Source organism: Calonectris borealis, chromosome 21 (assembly GCF_964195595.1).
Source record: "Calonectris borealis chromosome 21, bCalBor7.hap1.2, whole genome shotgun sequence".
NCBI classification, from domain to species: Eukaryota; Metazoa; Chordata; class Aves; order Procellariiformes; family Procellariidae; genus Calonectris; species Calonectris borealis.
In genome coordinates this window covers 11,148,796-11,163,486 of record NC_134332.1, presented here as the reverse complement: position 1 = coordinate 11,163,486, position 14,691 = coordinate 11,148,796, and the positions used below count along the sequence as shown (strand labels likewise).

At 38.3% G+C, this 14,691-nt stretch overlaps 1 protein-coding gene across 8 annotated transcripts in view; it reads left to right on the top strand.

The window, feature by feature from the left end:
- Positions 1-14,691, top strand: part of DENND1A (DENN domain containing 1A) — a 221,909-nt gene that overhangs the window by 194,239 nt on the left and 12,979 nt on the right. For 4 of the 8 annotated variants that reach the window (XM_075170830.1, XM_075170832.1, XM_075170827.1 and 1 more), the window contains 2 exons: positions 3,259-3,318; positions 7,876-7,964. In XM_075170830.1, coding sequence (XP_075026931.1) covers positions 3,259-3,318; positions 7,876-7,964 — 149 coding nt within the window. The remainder of the gene's footprint in view (positions 1-3,258; positions 3,319-7,875; positions 7,965-14,691) is intronic. The other 4 variants (XM_075170831.1, XM_075170829.1, XM_075170834.1 and 1 more) reach the window with 2 other exon arrangements.

Here is a 14,691-nt window from a genome sequence, read left to right as displayed (position 1 = left end):
AAGTCTATCTGAATCGCAAATAAATAAATATTTTTTTAAAAATCTATGTCACTTCACAATCCCTAAATAAAATGGAAGCTGAGGTAACCTCAGTAAGTGTAGATAACTCGTGTATATCATAAACCTTGAGAAATTCTGTCTTCAGTAGTCCTTGGTCCTGGAGTAGAGTAATTAAATGAGAATCACAGCTCATATTAAAAAAGAGAGTTTTTGACCCTCTTGAAATGAGAGAAAAATTGAAAGCAACATGGGCTTACACTTACCACTCAGAGACCAGAAGGAAAAAAAAAAGTAGATATAGTTTTGAGTTCTAGGCCAACATCATGATGTTTTAGGGTTTGACTTGTAATTGTTGGTCAATTAGGACTAACAGGAGTAAAATATTAGTGCTGCGTGTGGTTTGGCTACAGGCAAGGAGTATGCAATGAGATGGTAGTCCTATTAAACTCCTCCACATTGTACTGGAATATCTAGTGCTCTTACTCTTTCGTGTACTCTCTGACTTGTGTATGGATATTCTTCAGTTGACATTGGTAATTCAGCTGAAAAGGGTACCAATATTGGTGACTCTCTTAACACAAAGCATAGTTTTCAGATACCCCCCAATATTTAAAACTTGATTTTTTTGCCATTGTCTAATCGAACAGTGATATGGCAGATAATTAACAAATCCTGACACACATTTTGTCAGAAAAATATTTTTCCTCCAGCAAGTACGTGGGTGGGTAAGTAAAGTTCAGTTGTACATGTCCTTGCAGTGACTATAATCAATGTATTGACCATCTCGGTGGGAGGTAATCCTCAGCTACTGTGCTGTCTGTCTGTCTTGCTCTCTGAAGGACCTGCCTTTGTCACACTTTTTTCAGAAGCTTTAATAATACTGCCATTGGTTCATCAGCTAATACTGTTGATGCTACAGTCTTGCAGCGTTTCCTCAAAAATTATCTGGCTTTTGCTCCAGAAAGGAAAAACTGATTCCCAAATCAAAGAAGCTTCCTGGGCTGTAGTATCGTGTTTGAAACAAAAAAAACCACATTCAGTGATATGAACTAATACTGAAGAAATGATAACATCAACATGTTAAGTAATACCTTGTAATTCTTATATCAATAAAAACATATTTGTCCAGAATTAAAATAGTAATGGAAAATAAATAGTGCTCAAGACACTGCTAGCCATGGCTTTAGGAAAATACTTAAATTTCCCACCTAAATAACCTACCTGAGAATTTTCTAATGTAGAAGTGTTCACAATTTCTAGGTAAGTAAAAGAGAAAAAATAACAAAGGGAAGTATATATGCAGGAGGCATAAAAAATTTGAAAAGATAAATGAATAATAATTGCGTCTGTTTTTCTGCATCATCAACTACTTTGCCTAAGTTGCTAGGTAGTAAGTGAATGTCTTTTAAGTAACTAGAAAAGTGCAAATTTCAGATTTTTCTGCTGTTCCATTATGCTTCTGAAACATAATGGAAAATAAGTATGCTATGTCACATAACAGAAGTTAAATATATTTTAAGATTGTGCTCTCAGCCTGAGCAGGTAAGATGGGAAGATACACAGCAGCATAACTCAACTTCTGTGACTGAATTGAATAACGTAAGGTACAGAAGAGAAACAGTTCAGTAGGGCTAATGGCAGCCACCTCAGCTCACCGCCGTGTCATTTCTCTCTTTGTTCTCTTTGTTTTCATACTTGCTTTCTTGGAAAATGCAGAGGGAGGCTATCACATGGAATAATTCTGGCCTCAGCTCTCCATCCCAAGTGTCCTTTTTTTTTTTCCCCTCACCCACCCCAAAAAGCTGAACCAAGTATATGTGTGCAGTCTGGCACTCCTTCATTGACAACACAACTAAGGAGAAATGAACCAGTGATGCAAAAGTATAATTTAATGGGAAATTTGAAAGAAAAGTCTGAAGAGATGCAAGAAGAGAATGAAAATGGTGTGAAAAAGGGTAGGCTGGAGTTGTACCCTCACAGTGTTGAGGGTAGTTGAGAGAGAATGCCTGTCAATCTAGAATAAAGACTATGCTAGTAAGAAGTTAAGAACTGCTGAGATATGAATCTGGAATCTTTTTTGGAGAGTAATACAGTAATCTGCATAAGCTTTCTTTTTCCGTCTGAAGAAGCTGACTCCCACTGCCAGCTCCTATTCCTTCTCTGTACGGCTGATGGGGTTTTGTCTATGGAAGGCACCGTGCATTGGGGGCAGTGATGCAGCCATCGTTGCCTGGTCCAACAGGCGTTCAGAGACATTCCCATGTACTCTTCACTGAGGGCTCTACTTCTCTCTTGAAGTGCAAATACATGTATACAAGCTGCCACTGAAAGAACATTAACATTAATCTTGTTCTCAATGTCAAAGTTGGACTTTAGGATGGTTTTATTTAGAATCTCATTAATTGTCAGTGGATTCCTTGTCTAACAGACTATACCTTAAGATGCCATCTGTGTGAGGAGAGTCATGCTGCTGGCTCAGTCAAAAGCAACTGGCTTGGAATAGCTCCAGTGGTGTTACAAAGCAATGAGTCGGCCAACTGCTAGTTTAAAAAATGAGAGACAAAAATAGGCATCTTAATGCACTGTTCTGTCTTCATTAGAACTGTTGGTGATGGGGCTTTTAGTTTTCTTTACAATGGCAGTACACACTTTGCTCCAGTACCTTGATACCTACAGTATCTAAACATGTGCTCATCTTTAAGTGTATGAAAAGTTTAATTGACTTAGGGTTTTTCCCCATGCTCTTAAATGTCTCTGCTGGTTTAAGACCTTTACCATAAGTTTTCACAAGCACTAAAATCGCTCTTGAGATTTTAGTGGAAGCTTTTTTGAATATCCTGCTTTACAGGATTCTTTCCATTTGCATAAATGTTGTCTAGAACATTTGGACCTATAGGTCCAAGAATCCACCTTCAGCATCTTTATTGTCTCAGTAAATTTTGGATGATCTGGTCTGGAGTGCTGATCGTGCTACCTTTGGTTTAACATAAGCTATATTAAGCCTACGTCAACAGGCAGAGATAGCTAGCTTTCCTATTGTGGCACTCTGTAGGCCATGAGATTTGTCACTGGTTTTTTTTTGTGGGGGGGCGGGGAGAGGGAGAGAAGGAGCGGGGAAATTTTAAAAATTGCGTTTTGTGAGGCGAGTATGAAGTTAAGGTAAATCACATGTTGTCATCCACTCATACTGCTTTTGCCACAAAACCAGAGGTGTTTTCATGTAGGTGACTATTTAATTTAGTTTCCACTTTGATACAGCAGCAAAGACTCCGTCCACCTCGGCCACCGCCTCCAAAGATACAGCGTTCATCTAGGCCCGTGAGTAGTTGGTAGTTTTGTTTCACTGCCACAACTTAACACTGCCTGAATTACGCTCTTAGTAGCATTACTAAACCTCGGTAGTTTGGATTGTCAAACTTTGCAAAAAAGCAATGTGTGAATTATGCTCCTAAACCCCCTTCTTCTCTGCTGCGGCACAGCCCTGGGACCTGCATTTATTCTGCTTTTCTTTGACGAGTTCTGCAGCTTTCAGTCAGTTCTGCAGGTAACTGATGCTGCTGTTGCAACGTTTGTTTTTACTTTTGCGGTGATTTCTTAAACAAAAACTCTTGCTAGGATGGCATAAGTTTTTAGCCAGTGAGCTTTTGAAGACTTGCACTAAACTCAAATATGAAAGGAAGCAGAAGTTGAAGAGAAACTATTTATTCTCTGCAAGTTATGCTTTAAATTAATTTGGGACGCTTAATTTTTCTCCATGGAATAGATGAGTGAATACACATGAAGAAAGCGAAGTCTATATTTGGGCGGTAGAACATTAGTACCACATGATGGATGATATACATATATACTTTATATTCATTTAAAATGCAAGCTGGGACTCTATGTAATTACATAGTATAAAAAAATGTAGGCACAGCACATTGACCAGAGGAAGTGACTCTTCCATAGAAGAACTACAGAGAAATTATTCTCAGTGCAATACCTGTACTGTATTAGGCAGGGATACCTCATCTCAGCAGTTTTTCATTCAAAACACCAACTGTAGGACAATTGTTATACATTAACTATGCCAGATGGCTTTAGAACTGGAGACTGTGCTGGATCTGCACCAGTGATTTTTTTTTTTTTTTTTTTAGTAGTACAGGAGAGTGGTATCAGTTTAGAAGGGGTGTTGTTTTTTGCAACAGCCTTGGAAGATACTTATTTCTATTCAGGACTTCTGCTTTATAATTCCCTCAAAAGGCAAATACATCTTACTGCTTGCTTCCTTATACATACATGTACATGCATAAGAAAGAGAGAGATGCAAGTTTTCAAATCTAATCTTGCTAAAACTGGTTAAAAATATGTTTGGATGAGCAGGCAACTGGTTAACAAGTGCACTTGGGTGTGTGTTAACTTTTGATCTTTGGTGCATGTTCCTATGTTACATTTCAATAGCATGTGTTTCTTTTCCTCCCTCTTTTTAACTCTGGGTGTTTAGCTTAACAAAGTCATTTTTATGGATTCCTGCTCTGAAGATTTCTGTTTTCTGTGTTTAAAAGATAGCATTGACTATGCTTATATGTGTTCTCTTAATTGTAATTGATATGGGAAACCCTCCCAGATACATTACCCTAGGAACAAACTTTCCATAGTACTATGGGGTTCCCATAGTGCTTCATAAGCCTCTTGTTTTGTCTTTGGCAGGTGTATGAGGGAACAGTGCGATTCCTCTGTACAAAAGTTGCTAAACAGTATTGTTCAGACTGAGTAATTTATTACATCAAAGTCTTGCTAAGACTGTTTAATCTCCCAGCTGTAGTGCATTAATAGTCCTCACTATAATGTGTTTGTGTCAACTGTCTTTGCTCCCAATGTGATTGATAAAAGGTTGGAAATGTAATAATAAAAGCTCCCGTTGCATTCATCTAGCTGTGTCAATAAGTGGAACAGAAACGCTTCATTCATCAAGAGGAAATTCAAGATAAATGTAAATGATTATAATCACTCCAAAAAATATGCTTGTACCAAATATACATAAATTTGTTGTTGTTCAGAACTGTTATTTGGCTTTTAGTAGTTGAAACACATTTTTGTGTAAATAATACTTTGTGCAGGCTGCTTTTTCTCTCTCTTAGTCTTGGCATATATTACAGAGGTGGGTATCGGCAAGTAATTTATCCTAGCCTTTTACACCAAGCACTGAATGAGGAGACCAGGTCCCTCTGCTCTTCCAACCAAGTCCACATAATACCAGAATTCCTGAGAAATACTGTTTTCAGGATGTTGTGTTCTGTTATGAGGAGGAATCCACAGGCACTAGTCCTTGCAATATGAGTCATTACTAATAATACAAACAAAAACACAGACCAAAGAAAGGTTAAGGAAGCAGAACAGATATGTTCTTTACATTCTGCTGTTTTGGAAATGAGTTGTGGTGGTATTACAAAAGAGAGAGGGTTGTTGCTTATAATTAATAGACATCTGTTTGGATTAATAGTGGCTGTTTGGAAACTTCATTCAATTAGAAGAAGTTAAAATATAATAATTATGCATAAAGTTGATGGAGACAGTAATAAGCACATTTAACCCTTCTGTACTGGATGTTTACCTTTATTCTTTTGGCTGTGTGCTCACGTAATTGGATTTCTTTCATACTTTTGCATTTGATAAGCATTTAACCTTGCCTATTTGGCTACATAAGGCTCAAAATCCAGCAAGGAATTGGCTTGATTCCTGGCTTTTTCCCTGCAGTGCCCCATGAACAATGCTCTAAATCCTACTTAGCATGTCACCCTGCACTTTACTGGTCTGGTGGCCCCCCGGAGCCATCCAAAACTCTCATCTCTCTCCCTCATCACCATCACTCCCCCAGGGTACCGCCCAAAAGGTGAAAGTATTCACAGCATGATGACAAGCCAGCTTTACACATCATCTTCCAGCTCAGATTTAATTAAACAGGTTTCTTTCTTCCTCTCTTTTTCTCCTTCTCGCTCTCTTCTCCCCCCAATTCCTCTTGCTTCTCTCCCCCCTCTCTTGCATGCACTCGCTCTCTCTTGTTCGCTTGCTCTCTCTCTATCAACCCTAATGAAGCAGTATTCTTCATCGATCCTGCTGATTGCCAGCCCATTCCTTTTGTTTGTTGGCACCGAGCCATTCAGCCGCACTCTGACAGCTCAGCTCGTCTAATTAGCTCTGTTGTTCTTTTCCCCATGTTTCACCACGTTGCAAGTTCAGTTGAAGTTGCCACAAACTTAATCCTTCCATTCCTGCCATAAATTCACGTTCTTAAGCCGCCTTTCTTGTAGAGAGGAGCAGCCTTGTGTGGGGGACTGATCTTCAAGACCTTAACATCTGACCTTTTTATAAGCCCTTTTTCCTAAGAAATAGTGGCAATACGTCTCTGGATTTCTTCATCGTATCTGCTGTACACCATTTCCTTAGAAATGAAAATTCAACACAATAATCCTGCTAATATCTTCTGCATACTGTTGTGTAGTGCAGAAACACTACACACAATTCGGTGGGTTTTTCCTGGCAAGAAAATTTGAGGTTTATGTGCCTGAAAATAAATTTTAAAAAAGCCCAGAAACACCCCATCCCCCAACAAATAATAATTAAAAAAAAAACCAAACCACCAAACCAAACTTGCAGAGGTGGGTGGAAATCTGCATCTATTCTATCATTGCAAACAAATTCATTACTCATCCAAAGCGTGCTTAAGTTGTAGGTCTTTAACAGCTTCCTTTGTATTGTGGCTATTAAGGGAGCACAAGCTCAGGGAGGTCAGAAGCTGAGTTGTATTCTTAACTTTATTTGAGGGCTTTGGGGATTTCTGTTGAAACTAGCATTCAGCTAAGCTAACAAATCAGACTCCATTTCAGGTAAGGTAGTACTTTCTTAATAAAAAATGGAAAGCTTGTTTGTACAGCCTGACCCTGATGCTGCCAATGCTCATTCCCACATTTGACTCAAAGGGATAAGTTCATCAAGAGGATTACTCACTAGTATAGGTAGGCATATGCATAAACTTTGCCTGTATAGTGATCATGTGTGCTTATTCCTTTCCGTGAAGTAAAGCTTGTTTGCTTGTGGAGTTAATGCAAGTAGATTAAGCTTGATTTCTGAACATTAGAAGGTGATGGTTATGTTATTTAAGATTGGATTGGCAGCAACATCATCTTCCACAAAAAAGCTTTGGATTTTATTACAGACCACAAAAGATACACCAACATAATGTTAGGGGTGATAATGATAATATGTCTGGCAAGGGTTTCTGTTCAGCTGCTGAAAGGAAGCAAATTTTTAATGAAGAATGAGCTATGGTTTTTGTTACATTTATTCTAAGTACAAATTTTTCAGTGCTCCCTTACACAGAAGTCTTCACCTGAGAAGTGGGTTCCTATGAACAAGTGGACAAAAGGATCATGGTGTCAGAGCTGAACTCCACTTTCCAATATAACGTACAGCAACACACAGGATTTTCCAATTTTACTCGATCAACTAACTGTACAAGGGGAGGCTCACATTTAGGGAATCTTTTATCAGAAATTTGACCTATACCAAACAGGACAGTGGAACAAATTTTCATTGCTTTGCTAATAGCTAACAGTCAGTGACAAGCATATATGTTTCATTTGCTATTCAAAAATGTGGGGGTTTTTGTCCTTAAACAAGTTGTGGATCCCTGTAGTTTATATTCGTACTTTACATTTATTTGTATATCTGTATTAATTTGTAACATTGTGGTGGCACAAAAAATAAAGACTAAAAGCAATTCTGAATGGAAGATACCTTTAAGATAACAGTTATGCATATTTTGTTATTTATGTCTGTTGTTTGATCAACTTGAAGTATTTAATGAAATGTCTTGTGTGTGTGTGTATGTAATAGGTTCGCCCGCCAAGACCTCATGTTGTTAAGAGACCCAAGAGCAATATTGCTGTGGAAGGACGAAGGACTTCAGTTTCTAGTCCAGAACAGTAAGTACTTTGCTGCTCTGCTTCTCTCTAGTTGCGTCAACAAACAGTGCATTGAGAACTGGAACTAGCCAAAGGAGAAATTAAAAAATACTACAGGTCAAAGTAATTTTTTAACTAACAAAAAATTTGGTTTTTAATTGTTGGAACATTTTAGAGGAAGTATGAAAAAGCAAGAAACCAAGGTTTTCTTATTGGAAAGTTTTGGTTTGCCAAGTTAGACATAATCTGATCAGCCTGTTTAGTGAAAGTTTTCAGGTTTTGGAGGTTTGTTCATTTCTTTGTTGTTTTGTTTTGAACTATGCTTTAAATGAAATTGTTAGCCACATTCCTGCAAACTCACTGTTCTTGCCAGGCTTTGCCTGGAAGATAGAGAATTGTTTGTTTTATAGTGATGGCAATAAGGGTTGTGTCTCATGCTTGTTAGAGTCCCATTAACAGAAGGTCTGTAATGAGCTCTATAGTGAAGGCTTGCAGAGCTTAACTGTCTTGCATAGTACTAGAAAATTTATCATCTCTTTAGATTTGACTATGAAGGAAACAGGGGTAATGTTCCAAATAAGTTGTACTGCTGTGGCTTAATGCTAGTGCATAAAATGGGTTGGTTTCCAACATCTCTCCTGTTCATATGAACAGTATATTCTGTTACTTTGGAGAGATTTTTCAGATAGTTTCATGAATGTCACATATTAAAGTACTTTTTACAAAGAAGACAATACTGTGTATTGTTACAGATATTCTTAACACGTTGCCATAATTGAGTTAAACAATAGGCCATCAAGTGAAAACCTAAAAAGGGAATGGATATATTGAACCTTACCAACATAGCCCGAAAGACACTATTGTGTGTGACAAATATATGTGTAGGCTGCATCAATACGCTTTTTGGATTTAAAATTATTTAGATTCTTTGGAGTGTAGCTGCTTCAACTGTTCAGAAGTACAAAAGATTCAACAGCACTAAGTTCTGATTGGATACAGAGGCTGGTATTAGCTGCATTTCTTAAGGGTCAGAATAAGCAGGTTGCCTCCTCTCAGTTCAGAATTTGAGAATCTTAAGAACTGTGCATTTTGCCTGGGGTGGTTGATCTTAGAAGAAGGTGGTGTGAAAAATGTGGCTAGAGCAGGGACAAGCTGCTTGGCACTCCAGAGGAAACGACTGAGCAGTGAGGTAAGAACAGCAGGCAACAGAGCCCTATACTTTTTCCAAATCATGTGGCAAGATTAAACTGGTATTCCCCGCACGTGAAGCATCTTTGGTGCTGTCCTTGAACATTGAGCAGAGTAGCATTTTCCAAATGTCCAGTGTTGCGGCATCGAAGCCTTAGCATGGGAAGTCACACTGGAACTGCTCAAAAACTACAAGCAAAAGACTCAGGGGCCACGAGATGGTTGCACTGACCCAGTCTGTCACAGAGATTTCCTTGTAATTCATCTCTACCTGCAGCATAAAGTAATTGCTTATATCACAGCCACTTCGCATTATTTGTTTATGTCCCAGCCTGTGGTGGCTTTATTGTCCGTGAAGTGAAATGCTTTAGCTGATGCCCAAGATCACAGGATATTTGCTGTACCTGAAGATACTAAAATACCATAAAAAGAAAAATGGTTGGTTTCTTTAAACACGCCTTTTCCCCACATGTGTACCAGTTCCCTGTCACCACTGTTCGAGGAAAAAAGAGATGGAGGTTGGGTCCCCCGCCACCCCCAAAGTTAAGTGCATGGCTGGCTTTTTCCCAGCCACTCTAGGATGGGGAGATATTCTGGCTTTTAGCTAAAATGAATGGTCACTTTTAAATTCTACAGGACTATTTATCCATTTTATAGTGGAATTTGGTTGCCCTCTTGTGGCATAGATTGCAAGTCCTGCAAAAGGGCTTGTGCTGTTACAGGGTGGTAGCTGTCCCTGCACAAAGATTCCAGGAATTTTTAAAATAAAAGTTTTTTCTTAATATTTAGTATGATGACTCACTGCATGTAGGTGAAGGATAATTGAGTCAATTTAACCATTATGTGTGTTTCATATGAAGGATTATGCATATTTGGATTCAAAAGCTGCTTGATACCCCAGTGTGGCTTACTGCTAACATGTATTTTCAATTCCTACCAGTATCAGAACAGAAATAAAAGAAAACATGAATGATAAATGTAATATTTATACTAATGCTAGTAATATATTCAATTGCAATTATTATATTACTTGGTTTAATTTATTGCGGTTAATTTTAGTGAGTCTTTACAATTCAGCTGCTTTCACAGAGTAAAATACGAATTTTTTTTGGTGGAAACGATTGACAATAATCTACAAAAGATAAAGAAGATGCTTTGTAGCTGTAAACTGACTTATTTTTCTTCATGATGATTTTACTGATAGATTTTTCCATCTTTTAAATGCGGAAGAAAAACAGGTAATGTTGCTAATGCCGCTGACACTTGCTATGTGGTACCAGTTGTGGTCTCTTCGTGATGTTTCACAGCTTTGATATTTTATCCAGTTCAAATGCAGTGTCACAGCAGGAACTGATGTATTTTCATTCCATCCTGTCGTCAGCTTCAGGTGGCAAAACAAACTTTGATATAACTAGTTCCAGACAGCTAATTGTAGAATATTGCACTCAACCAGATCTCCTGCAAGGTGTCTGGTTAGCATGTTTTAATAAAAAGAAGTTGGAGCGGGGGGGTAGACGGGACACACGACACGCAACGATGATGACACTGTCACTACAATTGTGATTTTGGAAGTACAAGTGGAGGAAATATCTAACCTTGTACTTAACTAAAGCTCAAATAAATGGCTTATCTAAGAAATAACTTGAGGTGAATGCCTTTGAAATAGGTAATGACTCAGTAATCCTGACCTTTTCCCTTCTATGTCCTCCTATGACATTTTGAATAAAAGAAAAATATTTTTTAAACAGTAATTAAAGATAGGATTTTCATGACATTTTTCACAAACTTTTTTTTCTGTCCAGGTAAGAAATAATCTTCCTATATTGTTCTGAAATGAAAACATAAAGCCAGGTGTTGTCTCTTTAAAAAAATTCACATTGTTTTCTCTCTCTTGGATAACACTAAAATGAATGAAAACACCACAACATGTATTTTCACTCACGTTACTTGGTAGCGTTGGAATACCCTTATTGCAGGTCAGAGGAGATTCTATGAAAGCAGCAGCAGTGCTGAGAGGGTGCTTTTCTTAAACTAAACTTAACCAAAATATTTAGCTTAATTGCATTGGCTCCAAACCTAATTATTAGCCAGTTACTTCTCTCAGGTGCTCATGCGTGGGTTATGTTTGTGAGGAGGAGCTTCTGTTCAATGAGGAGTTTCTTTCTATATTTAAAACTAACACTAACTTTTTGGTCTTGAATGATTACATGAAATGTTCAGAGGCGTTTCCCTCATTAGCTCAGACTGTGACTTTTGCATCCTCCTTCCAGCTGGTGGAGGCAGGATCCTCAGGGCAGTGTGCCACTAACCGCTGCCCCAGCCTGACACCCAGTGAACTCATCGCACAGGGCAGCCTCTTCTCCATTTGTTGCATGTCATCTCTGAAAGCGTCCTTCAGTTGTTACATTTATTAATGCATTTCTTATGATATTAGGAAATTTGTATCTTCAGTTACATGAGTTAATTTTTTTTATGTGTATAAAAGAAAAACATTGTTTTGGGGGTATATGTGCTCATTTTCTAATCAGTCTCAGTTAAAACACAGGAGAGTGAGAGCAATGACTTCAAAGAACACCCAAGATTATTGCTAATGTCTGTTGTTAAACCATCATATTTAGAAGAGCTGGTAGAAGAACAATTGTTTCCCCCATCAAAATCTTCAGTGCATTTTTTTTCTGTTTCAATAGGAAGGTTGTGGTTTTTTTACAATTTTATCAATAATTCAAGGTGATAATTCATTTGTGATGTTTATGATTCTTAAAAACTTGTCATTAAATCTAAAATGTATATTTTTTTAAAAAACTTTTTTAGTTATAAGGTAACAGGATGAATTTGTAGATGAGAGCTCAGAAAATGCTGGATTACCACCTGGGGCAATCCTAGACATGTGGGACATGCCTCCTTAAACACAAATTAGTTGTTCACAGAAATAAGATGTTGCATTTTTAACAGATAGGCAGTTTTTTGAGAGCTCTCTTTTACACCACAGCAAGATTTGCTATTAAATGTAGAATAGGCTTCCAGAGTGCTCTAGGATCTGTCTTCTGTAAGTACCGACTAGCTGGCTTCCAGGGCATGCAGAGTGGGAGGAAATTAAAATAGGAAATCAGAGGGTCAGGCTCACAATTAACAGCATGTCAAAAGGCTCTTGGGCTGGCTAAACCCATGTCAGTGCTGCAGCAGTTCATTATGGCTTTCCAGAAGCCGTGTAGGACTTGGTAGAGAAGCTAATGGCTTTCCCTTATATCACATGAATAAAAATAGGCTGCAGTGCAATAGTGGGTTATTACACTGAATTTAGTATGAAGTCAGCGTGATGGCTGTGTTAAATGATACAGGCTCATAAAGCACATTAAATTCCAGTTGTTGTAACCAGGCTCTCGGAGCTCTGCCACGCACAATTTAGGTATGGTAAAGGTTTTCCATGGCATCACTACAAGCAAGGATCTCTCTACTTAGGAAGAAAGCTAAGCCAGCAACTACCGATTTGAATGCGGGTGGCTGGAACCAGAAAGAAAATACTGGAGGCTATAGCAGGCAAGACTGGCTGCGTGCGCTTTGGTCCCTCTACCTAGGGAAAATTGGTGTAGAGGAAGCGAGATACAATGAAGCTGGTGCCAAGAAAGCAGATGCCCAGCAAAGAGACAGCAAATGGGAAAGAAACGTTCTGAGAGCAGTCAGGTTTTGTTGCAGGCCTTGCCAAACAAGAACCTTAGCACAAGGCAGGCAGGGCTGCCCTTTGGGAACCCCGGTCTTCCTGGCTCTCCCACCTTTCCGGTCTGATGGTTTACAAGAAACTTTAATTTTGGGGCCTATTTCTGCGGTCTGCTGTGGAGTGAACCTACCGAATGTATGCAGCTTGCCTTTGTAAAGAGATACAGTATCTGCAGGGAAATTGGTGAATAGGTCCTTAGTACTGAGTAACAGGACAAAAATGGGAAACGGCTTTATAGAATCTTGCATCTAGATCTGTCAGAGCAGGCAGAGGTGTCATCCAGCTTGTTCCCACTTTAAATTCTTTGTTAATATTTCCAGCTCTCTAGAAAATCTGTAAAAAATTTGTAAAATTCATAAAAACTATAAAACAATTAGTTACTTGCCTTTACTGGGTGTAGTAGTCACAAGCTGTTGTTTTTGTTACCTGGTTGAATGACTCATGATATGAATTTTTTTGTTTGTTTTAATTTAAAATATCCTTTATGCTAATGTTTTTGTTTTTCTGGAAATATTCTGCTCCTATGAACGTTCACAGTATACAAAGTAACACTTTAAAAATCAAATAGATATTTTAATATTTTTGTTAGCTCACACTCGGGTGTACTGAGTATTCAGATATGCAGGAAGGAATTCCAGTGATAGGTCTGTGCTTTGTTCAGTTTGAATAGTTACTAGGTAATCCCCTCAGTCCCAAGTCTCCTATTTTATACTGGCAAGAAAAAGCCCATGCATCCAAATCCCTCATTCTCTTCATTTTACTGTCTAAGAGGGACAAATTCCTTAATTCCCTAGAGCTGCTGTATAGCTATTCTTTAAAAAAATGTATTAATAAAAAAAAAAATCCTCTCTCAAATTTGGGAAGCCCTTTTTAGGAGAATAATGACAAGAAGTCCATACTACCCCTTTGTACCATAATCTCTATAATCAGGAAAAAGCAACACAGTTAATAAAATACACAAATTTAACTTTCTCATAACTAAAATATCTTTTAAAATTATTACGGAATCCTCCTTATTAATGCCCATGTCCTGTACTCACATTTTCCGTATATATTTTTTCTATCTCAAGTACATTTAGGTGTCAATTAAATTTGAAATATCTACATTTGTCAGCATTTCATTTTTGGCCAGTGTGATGTGCTGCTGATTTGTCCATGCATCCTGACACATGAAAAAAGCTCCTGAGATGCAGATCTTCCTCATTAAAAAAGAAACCCATACTATCATAATGGTACGCAGAGCCATGGAGCGCATCCCCAGCTTTATTGCACTGTGTATCTGACATGATATTTAAAAAGGAACAGCCACGGCTGTCAGTACTGTCATATGCTAGTGCTAACCGAAGACATGTTAAACTAAACATTAGAAAGAGATCAGCAAGTCATCTGCATGGTAACTCAGCTAAGAGATTAGGTAGGCAGGAGCTGGTGCAGTCATGTGGAGATGATGAGGGTTGTAGCTGTGACGGACACATCCTTTTTTCCCTCAGACTGCAGCAGCGCCTGCCTTGTAGCCGGGCTCGCTGTGACCTGCCTTTCAGAGACAGCTCTTTGTGTATGAAATTCTAGCAAGTGGTGGGTGGCAGACTGCGGGAGAGTTGCCGAATTGGGTTAATGAGGGAATAGGCACTTTTGGGGGGATTCTACTGCCTCAAGCTAATAAAAAATTTAAACTTGGACAATTTTAGATTGTTCATCCCTTATCTTGGGCCAAAATCTCTTACAGAGCCCGCCAACAGTGAAACTTAAGTGCTTTCTTTTTTCTAATTATGAGATCCCACTTTCATTTAAGGAGTCTTGCAACAGCAACAAACGCGGTGCATATTAACTTGCTATATATTTAAT